Below are 20,416 nucleotides of genomic sequence, written 5' to 3'. Positions count from 1 at the left end.
CAGAGAAGGACACACAGTGATTCAAACCCTGGGTGAGACGGGAAAAGTCTCTCCACACAGCAGTTAATATCACATGCAGATTCAGCCCCAGGAGCGAGCAATGTTTTTAATATTCACTCATCAAGTTACATATACAAACCTGGATGTTTTCGGATTTTTCCTTTAAATTCTACAGTATTTTTCTTAGCAATCCAACAATGCACTGTGCAAAGCAGAGAGCCAACCTTTAAAACTGCAAGTGTGTTTCAATATTTTATTAAAATAGCATATTTAACCACTGTTAACCAAGAATACGTTAACTTTGTCCCCCCCCCCCACACCCCAAATACGCAGCACAACACAGTAGTGATTTCAAATATCCTTGATCGTGATAACCAACAGAAGTATTTCAAAGTCAAGTTTGCAACTAAAAACTAGACCTTGGAAAAATTCTGAATTAAAAAGAAACATAAAGCTCTCAAACAGAATTCTTTTATCTGCCTGAAGAATAAATGCCGGTGTGTCACCCACCTGACAATACTGCTAAATTTGCTTTTTTTTTTTTTTTTTGTCCTTTATGCATAGTATAATGTCTCATTTATAAGTACCCACTTTTATAAATAAAATTGGCATTTTTCACCCCATTTAATGTTCCTTTTCAGCTTCACAAAGAAACCAGTAAATAAAACTGTCAATGACAGTCACGACATATGCTCTCATAGCAAGATAAAAAACGTGAAAATACGCAAAGATGCATCTACGCTATTTTACATAAAAAGACAGATTTTAAAAAGTGCAAGGCAAAATTTGCAGTTTTCTGAGGGGAGGTTTTAGGCACATCCATTTCTTTAAAGCAAGCTTCAGAATGAAATTCCAGTTTGTTCTTCATGACACCTGTTTTAAGTCTTTCTTTAAAAAAAAAGAAAAAAGAAAAAAAAAATACATCCCATCAGTGTGAAACGGAGTCTCCTGTCCCAAGAAGTGAGGTTTTCAGTTATGGCGTGTCCGTCCTTTTTTTATTCTTGCGGGCTTTGGTTTGGGGATGTATTGATTATTTGCCTGGTACTCGAGTTCTTTACGGAAGTAGTGGATGGCTTTGTTTAGACCTTCTTCCAGTGGGACCTGTTTAAAAGAGAAGGTGAGAAGGGGAGACAAGGTCACTGTTGAAAGAAACAGCAGACATGCCCGGGGCCTCGAAGGAAGGAAGTGCTGATGAGCGGTCCGCCCTCTGCAGGGGCACTCACGGCACCGCGGGTGGGTCACATGGCATCACGGCTGGCCAGGAGGAGGTCCTTCCAAAGCTGCTTTCAGAACACACTGGGCAACTTAACAAATCACACCCCTGACGGACATAAGAGGAGCTCTAATCCCCAAAGACCCTGAACCATCTCTTGCTGGTTTGGGGTCTATCCGGTTTGAATCAAACACAAAGAGCACCTGAGAATAAAGCCCTGGTGTGTGTGCCTTTCTTTCGGAAGTGTGTGATGGAGGGAGGGGGCCTTGGGAAGCACCCATGTGTGACCCACACCCCTCACTCTCCTATGGGACATTGACTCCCAGTGACCTAACAGGCTGAGTCTGAGAAGAACCCATGACGACACCACGGAAGCAATCTTAATTTAGAGCCCCTCACTGCAGCCAACAGGAAATCCAAGTGGCTGGCCATGAGAAGAACAAGGGGAGAAGTCAGAAGGTCAGTAGTGCCAAAGGGCACCCAGAAACTGTTGGGGGAGAAGGGTATGCCTGTTACCTTGACTGTGGTAATGCTTTCACGGGTATAGAAATACATCAAACTTATCACGTTGTACGTTTTAAATATAGGCAGTGTGCTGTATGCAAATTGTACCACAACAGCACTGTCAAAAAGAAGGATCAAGAAGGGTATACGACTAAATGCTTCTTTGGAGAAGATCCCTCAAAAGTCACTAATGAGCTGAAATTAGTAGGAAGAGAAACTAGTGGTAGATGATTCATCTTCTAAACGTGTTAGAGTGTTATACATCTAAACTCTGGAAAAATAAAAGTACCGACACGCCTCACACAATATAAAAGCAATAGTTACCACATGGCAAGTGTGCATTTAGCTTTTTAAAAAACATTTTGTTTAAACATAGGCTCTACTCACAAAAGGACCAATGGCAAAGGCATTCTAAAAATGAAGACGTGCACTTGCTGTTTTGTGCGGTGGGAATTCTGACGTAATAAATTTTGTCTGGGCATGACCCTATTTTTAGTGCACTCAACAAATCCCTGCGGCCTTCAGATCACTCAGACCTGTAGATCCCAGTGATAAAATAAGATGGGACTGGAACTCTCAAGTCCCTTTAAGGCCCAACACTGTAAGATTCTACTCACTCAGCTCTCTGGATGGCAGCAGAAGAGGCTACGCCAAAACATGACTGTGAGAGCTCAGGACGCATCACTCCCAAATCTGCCACTTTGCTATATGGACCATGCTGGGCTCAGGCACTTGAACAAGTACAGGGCGAGGCTGTCTCTGAACTTCTCCGACCAGCCCAAACACAGGTCCTCCAATGGCAACTCAGCTGTCCTGAGCCCCCTCCTGGAGGTGTCATCCACCAGGGAGCACTGACTCTCACCGCAGGAGAGGGCCCGAGACACAGGCACCAGGGAAACTGTCACCGGCCTCCTATCTTCCCTCTGTTCTTCTAAGGGCCCGGTCACAGCTCTTAAAAATCGTTTACTGTCCTCTAAGAGGCTCAGGAGTCCCTCTTCTTTCCCTATTAAGATGGTATTTAGGCCTAAATTCTAAAGCCGCCTCTTGAGTTACTTTTTTTTCCCTGGGGCTCTCCCACGTCTACCTGCAGGCCGCCCGCGAATCCACCTGCACACCTTCCCACAGGCCACAAGGAGTCTGTCTAGGAACAGAAAGGCATGGAGGGTCACTGCTCCTGGCCTTCAAACTCTCACACTCCCAACCTGGTGTTCCACCTTCCTGGGAACTGGGGTGGTTCTGCTCACCCTGGTTCATGCGGCAAGCTCGTCCAACCCTGCACATCCAAGGACATCCTGAGCCGAGTGGAGACAGGCAGGTCAGCCAGGACAACCCAGGCCCAGAGTGCACGTGGCCATTGCCCTGGATGCTTCTTTCACGGAGTAAGCCATGTGTGTGTGCAAGTTTACAAAAGCAGACTCCACGGTGGGCTCCCATTTCCCCCATCACAGAATGAGACACATGAAAGGAGAAGTCATCTAACAGCCTGGAGAAACCCCTAAGTCCGGTCCGCCCAAGCACGCCAGTGCCTTCGAGGACCCACCGTGGGCCACTGTCGATGGGGCAGCATGGGGCTATGTACTCACCACGGGCTCCCACGCCAGCATCATCTTCGCTTTTCTGATATCCGGTTTTCTTTTCTGTGGGTCATCCTGGGCTTCGGAGAGAAACTGAATCTCACTTCCACTACCTGAATTAAGAAAAAAGAAAGGTAAGAGAATCACAAACCACTCTGGGTGGGACTTCTACTGTACCTCTTCATGCAGTGAATAAGGCTGCAGTTGACGGAACACCTTTCTCACGGAGTCACTGACTCACGTGGGGGACTGCACTCTGGCCCCACAAGAACTGGGTAAGAGGCAGTCACTCTGCCTCTACAGGCCTGAGTCACCCCAAGGAAAAGGGCAGGGCTCCCAGGCAGACCACCCACCATCAGCTAACAGAGCAGGCATGCCCACAGAGCCAGACTCCAAAGTAAAAGTGGCAAATGTGGTGTGCGGTCATCTGTGATGCCGACGGCCCCAGTGAGCCACACCTGAGGCATTCACGCACTGCAGGAGCCCCTGGCCTGGAAGTGGGCTGCCTTTCAACTTGTTTAACCAAACAGTTCTGGGCTGATGCCTTATGGAAGACCTAACCATATATGTACCTGCAGGGGTGAGCCCTGAGTCAAGACATAAGACGTGCAGCTACCCTGCTGCAGAGACCACGTGCAGAAGGACAGAAAGCCTAGCTTGTCCAGCACCCTAGCGGGGCCCAGACCTCACTGGCCAGCAGAATGAAGCCACGCGAGGGACCACTGGCAAAGACCTGCAGAGGAAACCCCCAGCGGAGGCCAGCCCTGAGCACAGAATGGCAGACAAATACAACAGTTCCTCTGCAGTTTGGGGTGGTGTGCTACTCAACCTTTCGTAGAACTAGAATGATTGCAATGCCCGAGGATCTTGTCAAAATGCAGATTCTGATCCAGAACACATGGGTGGGGTGTGCGAGTCTACCTTTCTAACAAGCATCTAGGTGACGCTGAAGATGCTGGCCCCCGGGCCACACTAGGGGTAGAGGATTTGGATGGCCTAGATCCCGGAAAAACTGTTAGATGAGAACATCCCTTCCTTACCTCAGTAGAGACAGGCAGACCCAGAGTGGGAAAGCTGGGGAAGCGGATCTCGGGGAGGCTGCTGGGGCCATGAGATCCTGCAATTTATGCCTGAGGAAGGCCAGCCTCCCTCCTGTCCAAGTGTCCAGAGCTGTTAAGAACATGCTAGTAGATGATAGTTCCAAATCAGGAAGGACAGCCCCAAAGAATTAACCCAGCTAAGTATGGGGTTTGGACAAGTACTCCAGAATGTCCTACGTATCATGGTTACCCTAGTCTAGCCAGCCACACTCTAATCTAGCTGTGTCCTGACTCAAATTTCTTGATCAACCATGGAAAACAGAGCCCCCCGCAGACTTCCCAGAGCTCTAGGAAGCCTGTGATGTGACAAAGGGCTCACCCAGTATGCATGTGCAACACAAGTGCTGTCTGAAAACACAAAAGCTTCTTGTAACTTTCCAAGCACGCCCTTGATTGGGGATACTCCCAATGTCTACACTGCTGCCAACGTGTTGTGATCAGGTTGGCCGGAACTGCCAAAAACTCGAAAATCACCGACGGATTCCATCAGAAACTCACAAGCTGGTGTTGCTCCCTTTTGGCTCTTCGAAATCCATTCTCATCCCTGTCCGTGTTTGGAAATAACACCTGTCACCTGTGCAGAGTGATCTACCACAACCGCATCTCAAGCCCTGGGAACAAATCTACTCCTTCCACTCCACCCCGACCTGCTGATACAACTGTGAACACAACCAACCTCCCTTCCCATGCCCCTTCATCTTTATCTTTCTGTTACTTAATTAAAGAATCAGAAGACAATTAAGTGTTCCTGATAAAGTTCTGCTTTTTATCCAATTCAATTAGCTTGTATTAATTACACATTTTCTAATCAGGGTGTTATTAACTGATAGGGTGAGTGCAGCCAATTTCACTCAGCGACGTGTTTGTCTTACTTACCAACAAGGTTTTTAATTAACTGAGCAAATTCTAGGATTGTGTGTTCTTCCGGGTTCCCCTAAGGAAGAAATGGTTGCTGGTTATAAGTGTCATTAGAATAGCACAGACCACCACCCAAACCACACGCATGTCTTCCGAGTATCCACAGGCTGACTCTGGATCTTGGAAAGTCATGAGGCTCCTGCCTCTTCATGTTTCCTCGGGTGCCTCCCTGATCCAGATGATGACTGACCCACCTAGTGAAGTACTAGGCTATGCCTGGTCCTGCTTCTGTCCTCCAGACTAACTGTCTGTTGACAAGAATGCCCCTCGGCTAGGTCAAGAGTAACTAATATGGACACGTAGTACCTGGCCAAGAGACAGGACAATTTCCGTATCTAACGTTACTATAACTGCATTGTCACTTTCATAGAAGTTTGGGTCTGCAAAACAAGCTCTCTTAAGACAATATCTTTTCTTCAGGGTGCACTGTGTCAACAACTTGAGCAGTAACAGACTTGCAAACTTGCACGTGGGAGCCGTAATGGAACGGAAAGGCACTCGCAGATGACGGCTCTGGGTAACCAGAGGGAAAGCCTCAGTGTGGTTTATAGAGTGAGCTTGCCTTTAGGAGGCATCAAGGAAAACCATTTTCACCTTTTCTTCCTTCCGTTACACAAGATAGCAGCCACTGCCCCTCTTCCCTTCCCAATCCTGCTACTCTTCTTTGCCACCCCCACCCCCTCGGAGGAGAACACCATCAAGTGTGACAATTAGGTGTCCTACATACGCTGCACTCCCAACTTCCTGGTCTGGCCTGAAGCTGGAAGGAAAGAAAGGCAGGAAGAGACCCTAGTTCTACATACGAGCACCAAGAAAGGACTGACTAGCAAAGTGGAGTGATGGGAACTTGAGAGAGAGGGGCCCCGTCTTTGTCAGGCCTACTGGCAGACACTCTTCAGATTTCAGGGAAGACAGGTTTCTACAAGGGACGGGAGGTCCCAAAGAGCCCTGTGTCAAGGCCCCTCAAAAAGAAAGAAGGAACCTAGTATCTAAAAACAAGACTATGGCTCCTTGGGGAGAGGGGGACATCACTGACAGCATGCACATTTTAAAGGGCCTGGAGCAACACCCAGGATGAAGGTGGCATGGCCTTTACAGTATCAGGAAGATAAATGCTCAAAAGAAACTGGGGCTCACAAGACATATCTCATTCTGTTTCTAATATCATGTTTCTTGAAAAGTGCAAAAAGCAGCCCTGGCTGAATGCTTGCAGCCATCAGCACCCATAAACTGGTCAACAGCCCAACAAGGAAGGGAGTGACGTCTCCACCTTTTCTATTTGGTAAGAACTCCCTCCCAACTCAGTGAAAAATGAATGCGACAGAACATGTTTCAGATTGCCGGTTACAAAGAAAAGTACAAAGAAAGGTTTTTGAGTGAAGTGGTTTTGAGGAATCAGCAGGCATGGCCACACCTGTGAACCTTAAAACCTTGTAGGACGCATGAGGTGCTTGGGGAGAAGCACCTGAAGCGGACTCCAAGGCTTGTCAAGGTGAGGCCATGGCTCCCGATAAGTTAACGTCAGGGGACGTTGGCCGAAGCAGAACATTTTTAACGATGGACGGTCTGCACTGAGCACTTCACATTTTAAATGAGATGGAATGAAGCTATTCAGAGGACAGTGAGTGAGTGGGTAGGAGGACTGACATGAACACGAACTCTGGCTGAGAGCTGGGGAGGAAGAGACTCAGAGGGAATGACCCTGCCCTCCACATCCCTGGAAAGTTACCTTACTGCGGAGGCATTGGACTAGCCTGAACGGCCCCCACACTGAGAAGTAAGGCCAGTAGGTAGCTCGTGGAGAATGATATTTTAGTTCTAAATATAAGGAAACGCTTCCTGCCAGTGAGAACCGGCCAGGGACAGAATGAAGTGCTTTGAAGAGACACACATTCACCAAGCAGTAAAACTGCTTAAAAACACAGAGCGAAAGAACCTAATGATCCCTCCAACAGGGAGACTCTGGGACCATAGAAAGCAATGAAGGAAGAAGCAACAAAGGTGCCCAGAGCAGCGAGCTGGACTACAGATGTGATCAGAACCTGGGAAATGTTCTTAACCTCCCTGATCTAAAGCTCACTTAATCAAGTCTTACAGAGATTAGATTATGCCAAACAATGGAGAAATGAATGCACACAAAAAACTGTCCACTCACTGCCACGAACGGCTTTCCCAAACCCAGTCCTTCAGGATGGCAGAGGTGGGTGAGTGTTTATCACAGCACTCACCCATGCCCTGCAGACACTTTACTCCTTTGCACACTCTTATTCTGTGCTTCCCCCCCTCTACTATTGAGCAAGCAAACACACACATGCCCTACGTGTGTTATGGCAAATAAAGTGAAGGGGGCTGTTCTTTACGGTTTTACAAAAGCACGAAACTCTGACCTGTTCCAGGGGCATGCAAGGAGTGGACGTACTCACCAGGTTGACCGGGCTGCTGACGTTGCTGTTCATGAGAGCCACGAGGCCGTTCACCAGATCGCTGGAAAAGAACGGAACGCAGGGTCAGGCGCCGCCTGGGGCAGCGTGCAGGTGCCAAGCAGACCCACACCACCTCCCGGAAGAAAACCAAACCCCAAATGGAAAGCCGATGTCAAAACAAAATCCTGCAAATAAGCGGCGTTGAGAATGCTCAAGTATTCATGGATGATGACAGGATGTCTGGGATTCGCTCTCAGTGCACAGGGTAAACGGGAATGGAAGCGAGGATGGGCTTAAGTTCTCTACTTTCATATATTTCTGAAACCCTTTAACGATTGAAAAATAAAAATGAAATAGACACACGCCCCCCAAAAGATGGTGTTAATACAGTTTCTGATGAAGAGTCCACGTTTAAATGTGAGCCCACGTAGCTGGTCCATATGAAAAAGCAATGATTTGAAAAAACAGTAAGACCCACTGAAATGAATGCACTCCAGTATGTAATTCTCATACTGGCAAATCACAGATAAAGCCAAACAACACAGTGCTGAAATAAACCGGACCGCTGCTCCCTGTCCCTCAACCTTCAATTCCCCACACCACCCCCTCCCCGCCCCCCGCGACTCCTCGCATGGAACGGTCGGGGGTCTGGATGTTTCGGATGGATCGTGACCGACTGGGCCATGAAGGTGAAGAGAAGTAAGCAAACTTTCGCTTACCAAGGTTTGGTTCTTATTTTCAGAGGCTTTAAAGTGTGGCTCTGTTAAAAAAAAGTTACTTCGTAAAAATGACACCTCACTGCTGCACACGAGCATGTTCTCTACGTCTACTTTCATCGGGTGTACTTCTCAGAAGCTTTTAAAGTTCTGTCCTGGGGACCCAAATGCAGTCTGTGTTGAAACCTTCCCCTCCTCCTCCTCCATCATTACCAGAAAGGAGCAGGTTGCTATGGCCAACTTCCAAAACAAAACCTGTTTTTGCGTTCCTTTTCATCCAAAAAAAAAAAAAAAAAAAAAATTGGGGGTACAGGGTATTTGGCAAACAAACTATTTTCCGAATTTTTGTTTCCGATGATTGGGTATTTTAAGTGAACATGCCTAAAGTCCGTTCCATTCTCATAGGTCAAGTACAAATGCAAGTAACTGCTGATTTTGGATGACTTTTCTAGAAACTGGCAAAAAGTCACTTCATCACGATGGCAGTAATTATTATATTACATCACAACACGTCTCTCATGGCATAGGTCTCTGCATATTTGTCAGAAGACATTAAAAGCTGCCATTCATCACCATCCACAATCAATTTTAATACTGAAATGGGGGGGTCCACATGAAGCTGGAAGACAACGGACTCATGCAAGCATCCTCGTGGCAGGGGCACACATCTTTTATGTAATCAACTGGCAACTTTTAAGGTCAAAATTGCATAGATCACACCCATTTAACCTGAAGCTCTTTAAAAGTGTCATTTTGACAAAGTGACTTTTTAAAAAAAAGGTAGCATGCCTTTGTTATGGGGATGAGGCCGTAACCTGACCGGGAAAACGTCAGACACGGTCATGCCAAGATGTGAATGCATATGGTATGATCACCCGGACCTCAGGAACCGGGAACTGCCGCTTCAAGGCAATGGTGGATTCTGGAAACAGTTGACTTAGTAAGGCAACTATAGATTCAGACAAATAAATTCTGTTTCTAAAAAAAAGATCCCAGCTTATTAAAACTAGCGAAACTGTAAGTTATCTATCTCAACTGAGTCTTAAATAACAAAACCGGGAAGTCAGGAAAGCTGCCTGAGTTTGTACACCGTGGAAGCACATCGGGGCAGGCCGTGCACCACGGGCACGTTTGCTCCTGAGCTGGGACGGCGTGCGGCACGGGCACCGCTGAATTCTTATAATCTTTAATTACCGGCAGAAATAGTCTGAGGCTCTTCCAAATGAATTTTGTGTGTGCTGCCTTTGGAGTAAATGAGCACAGTTAGGAAGAGTGAGTTCTAACTGGTCTGCCTTTTACTGCAGACTCCCTGACACTGCATGAGCTGTCACAGCTGGAGAAGTTTGGGGGCCACCGGTGAGGTGGTTCCAGGTAATGCCACGTCACTGACAACCACACGACTCCCTCAGGATGTACACAGACCGGGGCGGGGGGTTAGGTGGGTGAAGGCGGGTAGGATGGAAGGTGTGTTATTATGAAAAAAAAGTACTCAGTACACAAAGTCCAATTAAGATGGTCCAGATACAGAAATGTGGCTTGATTCATTTTCTCTGAGCACATGGTTCCTGGGGTAAGTGCTTTGAAATGAAAACAGTCCTACAGGGACTTTTATTTCCTGGTTAATCTCTTCTTAGGATACCCAGGCACCAAAGTGTGCCAGTTTTATTTTACTCCCAGGGTTTGTGTCCTGCTTGGCAAGACACTCATGGCTGGGGAGAAAAAAACACTGACCACGATGTATGCTTATTCATAGCTTTCCTTTAGACTAAATGTAAAAACTGATAGACAATTTGGGGGAAAAAATCTACAGTGGCTGTTTTTATTTTTATTAATTTTTTTTTTTTTTAACTAGCAGTTCTTTTTCTCAAAGAGACTTCTCCCCAGGATTCTCACATTATCAGACAAAAGTCTACGTGGTTGCTCTGGCCGAGGTGGCCCAGACCTACACCCCCACTGCTACCACTTCACGTTTACAGCACCCCGGGATGCCCTCGGGACACACCAGGAGCAGCATTTTCGGACTGACAGGCATTCCAGGGTATTTACACTGCAAAGTGAAAATAAATGGTACCAAAATACAGAATTGGATTTTATGATGATTCAGGATATCAGAAACTTACACAGAGTTCATAGTAACGTGTCATGTGGGGAAATATTTTGTTCTACGCAACTGATATAGGGTAATTCTTCTCCTAGAGTCCAAACCGCATTTTTAAATGTCACCAACCGAACTGACCAACAAAACTACTAGACTTAGGAGGATTAACAAGAAAGCGATAATAATTACCACTGTGACTATTTGACAAGGTTCTCAAATGTATTTTTATCTGCATTCAGGTCCCACATAAAATCTGACATGAGGACAATCTACCTTATCTTTCCCTTAATGAAGACAGTCACCTGCCCCAGAAAGCCACGTTTAAAATGGGTCTGATTTCAGCACCTGTAGGTTTGCTGGATGATGAAGGCCAGCTCTCCAACGGGCGTGATCTGAAATCAAGTCGCCCTCAGGAACTGGCGAGTTTCCCTACGGAACACTAGGTGGCAGTAAAAGATTAGCACATGAGTCATGAATGTCACAGACTTAACAGGTAAAAGTTTAACTTTTTTTTTTTTTAAGACTTTAAGTAAAGTCTACACCCAGTATGGGGCTCGAACTTACAACCCTGGGATTTAAGAGTTGCACGCTCCACCAACTGAGCCAGCCAGGCACCCCTAAAACTTTACCTTTGGCACAGAGAACCCCGAGGGCTTTCCCATCTGAAAATTAAAATGGACTTTTAAACCAAGCCATGTTAGAGATGTGAAAATAATGAACGTGTCGAACAGACGCGGGCTGTTTGGTCTACACCGCCTCTGCTGGAAGCAACGCTAAGGCGGAGTGGTGCACTGCAGGCCGGCTGCCTTACCTGACGTACTGGAACGCCCTTGTCTGCGATCCGGACCCGTACACCTAGGAGGAAAGCAACAGTTAGGCCTCCCGAGAAAACCACACCGTAATGGGAATACGGGGTTCCTTAAAACTCCAGGGGCACAGACTGGCCTCAGAACTGATGCCGAGGGGCAGTGATGCTACAACTCACTCTGAACTTCCAAGTCATGCCCCAACAGTGGGGAAGTCATGCATCCATGTATCAGGTTTGTCCTTCCAAGTCAGCAGTGGAAGGAGTCGGCTCCTATTACAGTGTGATGCGTCGGGGATTACGTTAGGATCTGGGGTCTCCAAGTCCAGCAGGGTGACGGACGCACTTACACAAGCAGGAAGCAGCACCTAGAACGCGGGTCCTGCACCCTGCCTGCCCAGCAGAACAGCTGGGCGCTCAGTCCGACCAGCCCAGAATCTCTGGGGAGGCGGTGGCGGGCAGCCCCGGCTGATTCTAACATGCAGCCAAGTTTGAGAACAACCCAGGAAATTCCGGATAGGAGACGGAGGTGGTGGAAGGAAGGGCGGGGGAGGCCCTCACTCTCCACTTGTGTCCCCTGTACGTTGCCATGTCTCCAGGCCTGTACTCGGTTCCTTTTCTCCACAGACCCTCTTGTCTCAATGTTCCCTCCTTTTTTTTTTTTTTTTTTTAAGATTTTATTTATTTATTCGACAGAGATAGAGACAGCCGGCGAGAGAGGGAACACAAGCAGGGGGAGTGGGAGAGGAAGAAGCAGGCTCCTAGCGGAGGAGCCTGATGTGGGACTCGATCCCAGAATGCTGGGATCACGCCCTGAGCCGGAGGCAGACGCTTAACGACTGTGCCACCCAGGCGCCCCTTAATGTTCCCTCCTTGTGACACACCTCCGGCTCTTTCCCCAGCCAGAATGAACGGCTCTGCCCTTCGTGCTCAGCCACCCTCCCCTACTCCTCTAGACTCCGCCACTCACATCAACTTCCCAGGCGGTGAGGTTCCGGGGTCAGGCTCACCTGCGCCCCACTGCGCCCATGAACATGCGTTGAACAACAACCTTGTGGGGTGTGCAGTTTATACCACTCAGAATGGAGAGATTGAGACAGAGGCTCTTTGAGGAACTCCCTCATCCTACAGTCACAGAGAAGGAAGGAGCCAGGGGGTTTTTGTGGGCTTGCTTGTAGTGGTGGAAAGCTGGCAGCTGGGAGCAGGTACTGCCTTCTAGAAAAGCCTGATTTCCAAGCTCAGAACAGAACAATGCTGGTGCCTCCTGTCACTGGCCACCTGATGCCAAAGAGGAGCCAGAGGCCAACAGCTCCACAGCCCATACCAGCCCCGCTGGCCTTGCTTTCCAAGCGGGCTCCCCAGGGCTCAGGCCATCAGATTTGAGAAGCAAATGAGAAGAAACAGGAAAGGGAAGAAAAGCATGCCTCATAGGGACCCACTGCCTTTTTCTTTTTTTGAAAGCAGGTTTAGAAGGCTGTTTTTGTTATCTTAATAAGCATTCGCATATACCGATGTCAAAGAGGCACCAGATTTACCTACTTAGGCAGAGGCCCCCCCAGTGAGAAGGGGCCAGGGAGCGGCTTTACAGAGGTTTCTGTCTACAAGACACAAGTCTTTGGCAACAGCCAAACTCAGTAAAGGAACGTTGAAGAAAGATGAATGGGCCTCTTCGCAGCAGACTCACCCTTCCTTGGCAATTCTGCCTGAACCCGATTCCCTGGTCTTGCCGACCCTCCTGATACGTTTGGGCAAGTCAGAAGGGAAGCCACGGGCCCAATGAGTAGGAAGAAGGATGGGGGTTGGGGGGGTAGGGGGTCCGTCCACGACTGCATCGCTGGTCTGTCATCCTGGAAATCCACCTGCACCCAGGGAGTCCCGCAGGTGGGATACCTGTTATTATTTTGTACAACCTCATCACAGATGAAGTCAGGGAAGCTCTGAGTGCTGCAGCAACTGGCATCCAGGAGAGTACAATCTATCCTGACTCCAAGTTCAGGAATCTTTTCCTTACCCCACTGCATCAAAATCTCAGAATCGCCTGTAGCTCCAGCTGTCAACTATGGCCCACAGGAAGCTGGCACTGAGCCATGCTCCCATCTCATTATAAAGCATCAGATTTGCACAACACCCATCAATCTGAGTTACAGCATCCTTGACGCACAGGCCTGTGGGTGTGGAGCTATACTTCTGGTTACCTGCATGGACCTACCATTCCTGGGTTTGCTCAGTCAAAGCGGAAACCCTCCTCTGTCTCCTTTCTCGGCACTTTGGCACCACCCCTGGTCAGGTCCCTGCCACAGGGGGTCTGCTGCTGCGTGCCGGCAACACTCGCAGAGAGCCCAGTGCACGTGCAGAGCAAGAGCGGCCTTCACCACGCCTCTGAAGGCTTGGTCTTCCCTCCCATCAGCCCTCCGAGCCGTGCTGCACCGGAGCTGAGCCCACAGAAAAACACGTGGGGGCAGTCGTCCATCCCAGAGGATGTGACGGAAGGGACATGGCCCAGCACTGTGCGCTGGCTCAGCCACGGCCAGGCGGAGGTGAATGGGCCTCCAGGGTTAGGGTTCTGAAGAATCACACCAAACACCTTCTCAACAAAAGGAACAAGAGAATCAGTGATGGCGGCATTCAGTGGCTTGACTGGCAGAAAAGGTCATAAACCCGAAGGTTTAGAGCCTCGCACTGGGAAGCCCAAAAAAGCTCCTGCAGGTTGAAATAAGCTGCGCCTGCCTTGTTCCGCGCACCCTCCTGGAGGGGGGGCAGTGATGGCCAGAAGGCCAGGGTGTCTTCAGGCGCCCTCCCTACCTGACAACATCCCCATAAGGCTCGAGGGGCCTAGAGCTGAGCTGTAGGTACCAGAGTCGTCAGGGGAGCTCAGCCTGCTCCCTCCAGGTCCAGTGACGAAAGCCCCTCAGCAGCACCCCCACTGCAGATACCCTACCGCTGAGGTCCCACCTCATGTCCACATGGGTGGCAACCGGGCCTCTGGGGAAAAGCCCTCATTACAGAAGGAGCCACTGGGAGGCCCCTCTCTCCAGGCTGTGGCAGGAATGCGTGGATCTTGGGGACCCCCATGCACAACTCTCCTGGGTCCTGTCGATAATCAACCTTGAAGACGTGCCCCAGAGCGTGCACGTAGTTAAAGTGCAGTGTAAGCAGGGACCCCTGGACCCTTCCTCCCTGACACCCTTATAAAGTCCTGTTGGATTTAAGTTTCTGTAGCGTGTTCTATTGTTCATCTCTATTTTGGTTTAAATCAGCCTCCCTACGTACGTCTTCGTATTTACAATACAACAACATCTAATTCCTGCGTGTACTTTCATTCTGCACGCATGTAACATGAACAAGTAAAAAAGAGTGTGTGTGCAACAAAGGAGATGCGATCCCACCTCCCGCAGCAAATACGCCCATCCTGACCTCAGGAGCAGCTGAAGGCCCTGCACCCCCCTTGCCCGACGGTGGGGCACACCAGGGCAGAGCCCAGACCTCACTTACAGACCTGGACAAAAGCAGATGAGTGACAGATGCTACGACAGGAGGAACACAAAGTCTAGTGCGGATGGTGAGCACCCTGCCCAGCTCCCACAGCCGCCTTGTTTGCCTCTACGAGAAGACAGGCTTTTAGCAGCTCTGGCTTCACTTCCCAGAACGACAGAGGTGCAAGCAGATTCAGCTCCCTGCTCAGTCTGGGTAACCAGGGCCATGTGCAGGTCAAAGCGGCATGGTGATTCCGGAATCACCGAAAGGAAGAGGTAAACCGGTGGGTGGACAGGAGCCAAGAGCACAAGGAGTAGTACCAGGGAGCACTGCAGCTGGGGGGGGGAGGGGGCTGCGGACGGAACACCACAGGGGAGCACTACAGAGGAGCCCTTTGGGAGAGAACAACAAACACGGGGGCACGAGGAACACTTTGGGGGCATGGGCAGCACTATAGGGGAGCACAGGAAGCACAAGGACCACTGCAGGGGAACACAGAAACACGGGGGGTATGAGGAGCACTTTGGGGGAGTATGAACACTGCAGGGGAGCACTGCAGGGGAGCACAGTGAGCACCACGGGGAGCTTGCCAGGAAGCTTGCCCAGGACCATAAGGAACGTGGGGGGAGGGAGTGAGGCATGAGGAGCACGGTGGGTTGGCATGGGGGGCACTATGTCAACCCCAATCCCACTGCTGTGCCTCATGTGCCTCCATGAATGAGGCCCAAAGTTAGGGATCACTTCTGATACCACACGGTAAATACAAAGGGTAAATAAAATGTAGATTTTGGTCTAAGAAGTATGGTTTCTTCAGAATTTCCCTCTAGAAAAAACATCAGGGCTTTTTAAAAAGATACAGACTGTGACTCCAACCCCAATTCGGCCACATCTGAAAAATTCACCTCAGTCAAGCTGTTCTCTCTCATTTGCAAACTGGAATAAATCACAGTAGGTGAGAAAGCAGAATTAAACGCTAACGTGAATGTGTGCACGCTCACACGTGTGCACACACGCGAGGGCTTTGAGTGGTGAACTCAAGTCTCTTCAAAATGGACTGAGCTCGCTCTACCTGACGCATGCCATCTGTTTCCCAACTTTCTTAACTGAACACGGAATTTTCTGAGCTTCTGTGCACTCAAGCTAGAACACAGCTTGTGTGTGTGACTCGCAGAGCTCAGCAAAAGCTTCCTCCAGCTACCCTGACAGACCTCTGTGACTCAAGATGGGGGGACAGGCCCAAAGAATGAAATTTGCCCCGAGGTAAGATAACAAAGGGCTTCGGGAAGAAGCAGCTGGAAGGTAAGCGGTGACAGTAATCCAGCTTAAAAAGGGGAAGGAGAGATACTGAGGGGTCACGACAGAGGTCTCTGGTCTTGGAAAGAACATGTTGGAAACAGAGCGGGAGAGGAAAGCATGGATGGACCTCTTGACTCTCCTTCGTGGATAAACAAAGCGCTCCCGAAGCGGGGCTGGCCTGAGGGTCAGGACGCATGACCCCCTCCTCCAGAACTTCTCCACAGCCGCCTGACAAAAGCAAGAGATGCCGTCTCAACGGGACAGCAAAGGGTGAAGAGTGAGCGGCTTCATCAAAACACGGAGGGGACACAGAGTTCTGTGTGACAAGAGGGACCACACACTTCTGAGAGGCCTCCCTGAGGACTCCTGCCACCAGAGGCGCCTAGAAAAGATGAAATGCAGCGTCTTGGACAAGCTGAGGTCCTACACGGCACCAGCCACCCCGCTCCTCGAGCCCTGGCACCAAGGCGACAACACATGAGTTACAGCCGGCTGCCACAATGGGTGCTTTCTTGGGCGGGCCCACCTGACTGGGGCCCTGGCTGCTGCCCAGGAGGCATCAGTCATGAAGCCGCTTCTCAGAAGGCTTTTCCAGTTTGCTCTGCCAACAAAGCAGCTCTGACCGTGGGTGTGAGGAGACTTAGTGAGGGCAGTGGCTAAAAAAGCTCCAGGAGTGTCTCTGAGGGTGAGGAATTCTCCACCGAGCAGCTGGCTGAGGGGTCCCTGTGCAGGAACCCTTGGGACCCAAACAGCGGACAGAAGGGGAGCACGGGTGAGAGGCCCCTTCACCTTGCAGTAACACTAGGATCACTACTTCCAGAACAAGCCACAGAGCACTTGTGCTCATCATAAAGGCAAGCAGCCACTCAAAACCCAACCCTTAGCTTGACCAGCATTTATCACATGCCACCAGGGCGCCAGATACCCTCCTGGCAGCTCGGGACACGGCCATGAATGAAACCAGTTCCTGATTTCAAAGAGCTTATACTCGAAAGGGGGCTGGGGGCTGGAAAAATAATACTTCAGTCACTGAGAAGTGCAATGAAAACAACAGAAAGCATGGTTAAGAGCGGGTAGAGTGGCGGCTGGGTGTCATTACATATAGAATGGTCCAGCGCTCCCCTAATGAGAGGATGACTGAACAGGGAGATGCCTAGAAGGAGGGAGATGCCTGGAAGGAGTGTGCTCCTGGGACAAGTGGGGGCAAGGGGCTGAGCTTGCAGAACAGCAGGGGTGAAGCTGGGGTGCACAGGGAGCCCCATGCATCATGCTCTCAGTAGATGAAAGCCCCCCTGGAGCTGCTGCTTTTCTTTAGAGGCTCTCCTGGCTGCTGGGTGAAGAGCCCTTGACAGGGAGAATGAGTGGCTAGGAGGCCAGGGCAATAAAGTGGGAGCACACGTCAGTGAGGCCCAGGGGCAGTGGGAGAAGTGGACGGGGATGGATTCTGGATCTGCTTAGGGCAAGACCACCAGGCTGTATCAGTGGAGCAATACGTGATGTGAGAAGAAGACGACCCAGGGCGACCTCGGCCTGGCCGTCTGCAGGCCCTCAGGCATAGAGCTAAAGCTGGTAGGGGGGAGGAGAGAGCAGGAGTGGGGCACTGACACCCTGAGATGGGGTTGGGATTCACCTCTCCCTGCATGTGTTCAGCAAAAGTCACCTGTAACATGTGTCTTGCCCTGGGGTGGGGGTGGGGGTGAGCATACCATTTTGTAGCAGCTTTTTGTTCTGAACTGGCAGCAGTGTAGCTAACCCATCCAAGAAGAAACAAGCACCATGAAGGACGGTGATCAAGAGCAGAGGCTCCGGCTCAGACACCAGCAGCCACTGTCCGGCCACGGAAGCCTGGGCGATTCCTCTAACCTCCACGCTTCAGTCTCCCCATCTAGACAATGGGCTAATAACAGAACCCGGGCCCCATGCATCTGTTGTGAGCATCAGGCAAAGTGAATTAATGGATGTGAACATCACTGAATAGAAAACAGTTAACTTACTCTACTGAGAAACAGACAGACAGATGGATATGTATGTCCACAGAGCTGTAACTTTCCCCTTGGAAATCACTCAGCTGATAAGGAAACCCTCCTGCAGTTTTCAGAGTGACAAGATGCAAACATGTGTTTGGATGCCCACCAGACACTCAGCCTGAGAGGATGCAGAGGCCACAGGGCTGGAAGAGGACGCTGAGGCAGACAGGAGGAGGAGGGAGGAGAAAAGCAAGAGGACAGAGGAGCTGGAAGAGGAGAGGAAGAGAGCACTGAGAATTCAGCAAAACCAAAGAAAATCAACCGAATTGATTCAGCAAACCCTTCGTAGAGCAGGAGAGGGCCACTCCTCCCTGAGGAGGGGACGGGGGCAGTGGGGATGTGTGTGGAATGAGCCACTCACCCTAACGCAGGGCGGGTATCTGAGGGCACCGGGCTGCTGGTGCTCACCCACCCCCACCATACACTTGAACCACTGACCCCAGATGACAGAGGACCAGAAACTGGGCTCCAGAAGCCTCCCTGGCTGAGCGTGACTAGCAGAGGGCATGCTTCTGGGCATCACCAAGAAAACTGCCACGACCTGCCCCAGACACCTCACTTCTCAGCAACCTGAGGGGCACCGAGGGTACACATGGCCCTGGCTACAGCCCGTGGAGCAGGAGAATGTCTGGAAAGGCTGGCAGGCTGGTGGGGGCAGACACGCCCCAAGGTCCCAGTGGCAGCCCATGCACTAGGCAAGGCCACCAGGGCTCTGTCACTCCTCTGCTGAATTCTACCCCCCGCGCCTCCCCTCCTTGTCACCAAGGGCAGCAGGATGTACCCAAGGCAAAGGGGCAACCTCAGGAAAGTAACTCCCCAAGCCAAGAGGCACTGCTCCTTTGTCACTTGCTGGCAGACTGCCAACTCTTTCTGCCCCCCCCCCCCTCCCTCCAGGCTGGCACATACCGTAAGCGGCTCGCCCTGCAGTGCCTGTAGGATGAAGTTGCTGACCACCCGACCATCGTTCATGTGCATGCGTGGCCCAAACGTGTTGAAGATCCTGGCCACCCGCACTTCAACGCCTTCCTGGAACAGGAGAAGAGGGTGTGGGATACATTTCATTTCACCTCACGCTTCCGGTGCCTGGCCCATAAATGAAGTCTGAAAGCACTCTGCTTTTCTATTCCAGATGAACGTGGCTTTCTGGTTGTGTCTATATAATACATTCACTAACAAATCTGAACACTGCACGGAGTTATACCAACTCGAATGTGTCCCCGAGTCCACCCCCATCAGGCCACTGGCATCGACCTCCCGGCAGAGAACCTGCCAGGCAGCAAACAATGCAAGGGGAAAAAATGTTTGCAAAACATTTTTTTCCCCAGTAAATAAATATCTATTTCCCAAATAGGGCCATGCTGTACAGACTCTTTTATAATCTTCACATGGTATTTCACGCAAGTTTATCAGTCAATAGTGACTTAAAAGTCAATGAATGTTTAATAGCTGATGCAAAGAAAAATAAGCAAGTGCTTTATCCTGGAAAAGGAGGGGCACACACGCATTCTTAAAGAGGCACACTGCCCTATACCCCCAATCTGTTCCAATGGAAAACGAACTTGTTTTAGTGAAAAACTAAAGACAATGCAGCGCCCCCTTCAGGCGATTAGCTAAAAGGCCTGGAGAGATCGTTGCCAACATTATTGAGAACCGCTATCTCTATGTGGTCAGATTATAGGTGTTCATTTTCTTCTATGTGTTTTTCAAATCTTTCTATTTTTTTAAAAAATAAATATACATTACTTTTGTATCAGGAAAAGTATATTTCAAATATGTAATCAGGAAAGTATGGTTTTTTTTTACACCCCCAAAGCCTTCTTGAAACTATCACCCCCAAAGCCTTCTTGAAACTATCTCAGGCAATTATTAATTTCACAGGCTGCTTCTTCATGAATCAAACGTTAAATGAATGTTTTTATCACACTCTGAATTCGTGGACTTTCACAGCGTCTGTGGTGTCTAATCTGTCTCACCCATTAGACTACGGATGTGCATTTTCCAGGTGTCTGAGGCCAGGCAGGATGGCAGGGTGAGGCCCAGGGGCTTGTGTGCCCTCCAGCTCCACTTACCCTCGCACAGCTGTACTGGACTTGGGAGAGGCCCAGTACTCACCCCACAGGGGGCTCACAAAAAGGAAGCCAATCCCTGAGAACCCTTGGCACGGGCCTGGGAGCAAAAAGCAGTAATTGATATTGTTGTCTCTACTCATCCAGAAAGTTTTCTTTTCTAATTCTACCGCTTCAGGTCTGGCACAGGCTGGGACCCAAA

At 49.7% G+C, this 20,416-nt stretch overlaps 1 protein-coding gene across 4 annotated transcripts in view; it reads right to left on the bottom strand.

Moving 5' to 3' along the window:
• Window positions 1-239: 239 nt before the first annotated feature.
• Window positions 240-20,416, bottom strand: part of UXS1 (UDP-glucuronate decarboxylase 1) — a 97,240-nt gene continuing 77,063 nt past the window's right edge. For all 4 annotated transcript variants that reach the window (XM_026515820.4, XM_026515811.4, XM_044379065.3 and 1 more), the window contains exons 10-15: window positions 19,055-19,174; window positions 11,358-11,401; window positions 7,733-7,793; window positions 5,268-5,325; window positions 3,301-3,404; window positions 240-1,101 (exon numbers count right to left, since the gene is read on the bottom strand). In XM_026515820.4, the coding sequence (XP_026371605.1) occupies window positions 970-1,101; window positions 3,301-3,404; window positions 5,268-5,325; window positions 7,733-7,793; window positions 11,358-11,401; window positions 19,055-19,174 (519 nt within the window). In that variant the 3' untranslated portion in view covers window positions 240-969. The remainder of the gene's footprint in view (window positions 1,102-3,300; window positions 3,405-5,267; window positions 5,326-7,732; window positions 7,794-11,357; window positions 11,402-19,054; window positions 19,175-20,416) is intronic.

Source organism: Ursus arctos, unplaced genomic scaffold, assembly GCF_023065955.2.
Source record: "Ursus arctos isolate Adak ecotype North America unplaced genomic scaffold, UrsArc2.0 scaffold_8, whole genome shotgun sequence".
Classification (NCBI taxonomy): Eukaryota; Metazoa; Chordata; class Mammalia; order Carnivora; family Ursidae; genus Ursus; species Ursus arctos.
The sequence above is the reverse complement of the archived record's forward strand: the minus strand, read 5'-3'. Positions and strand labels throughout refer to the sequence as shown.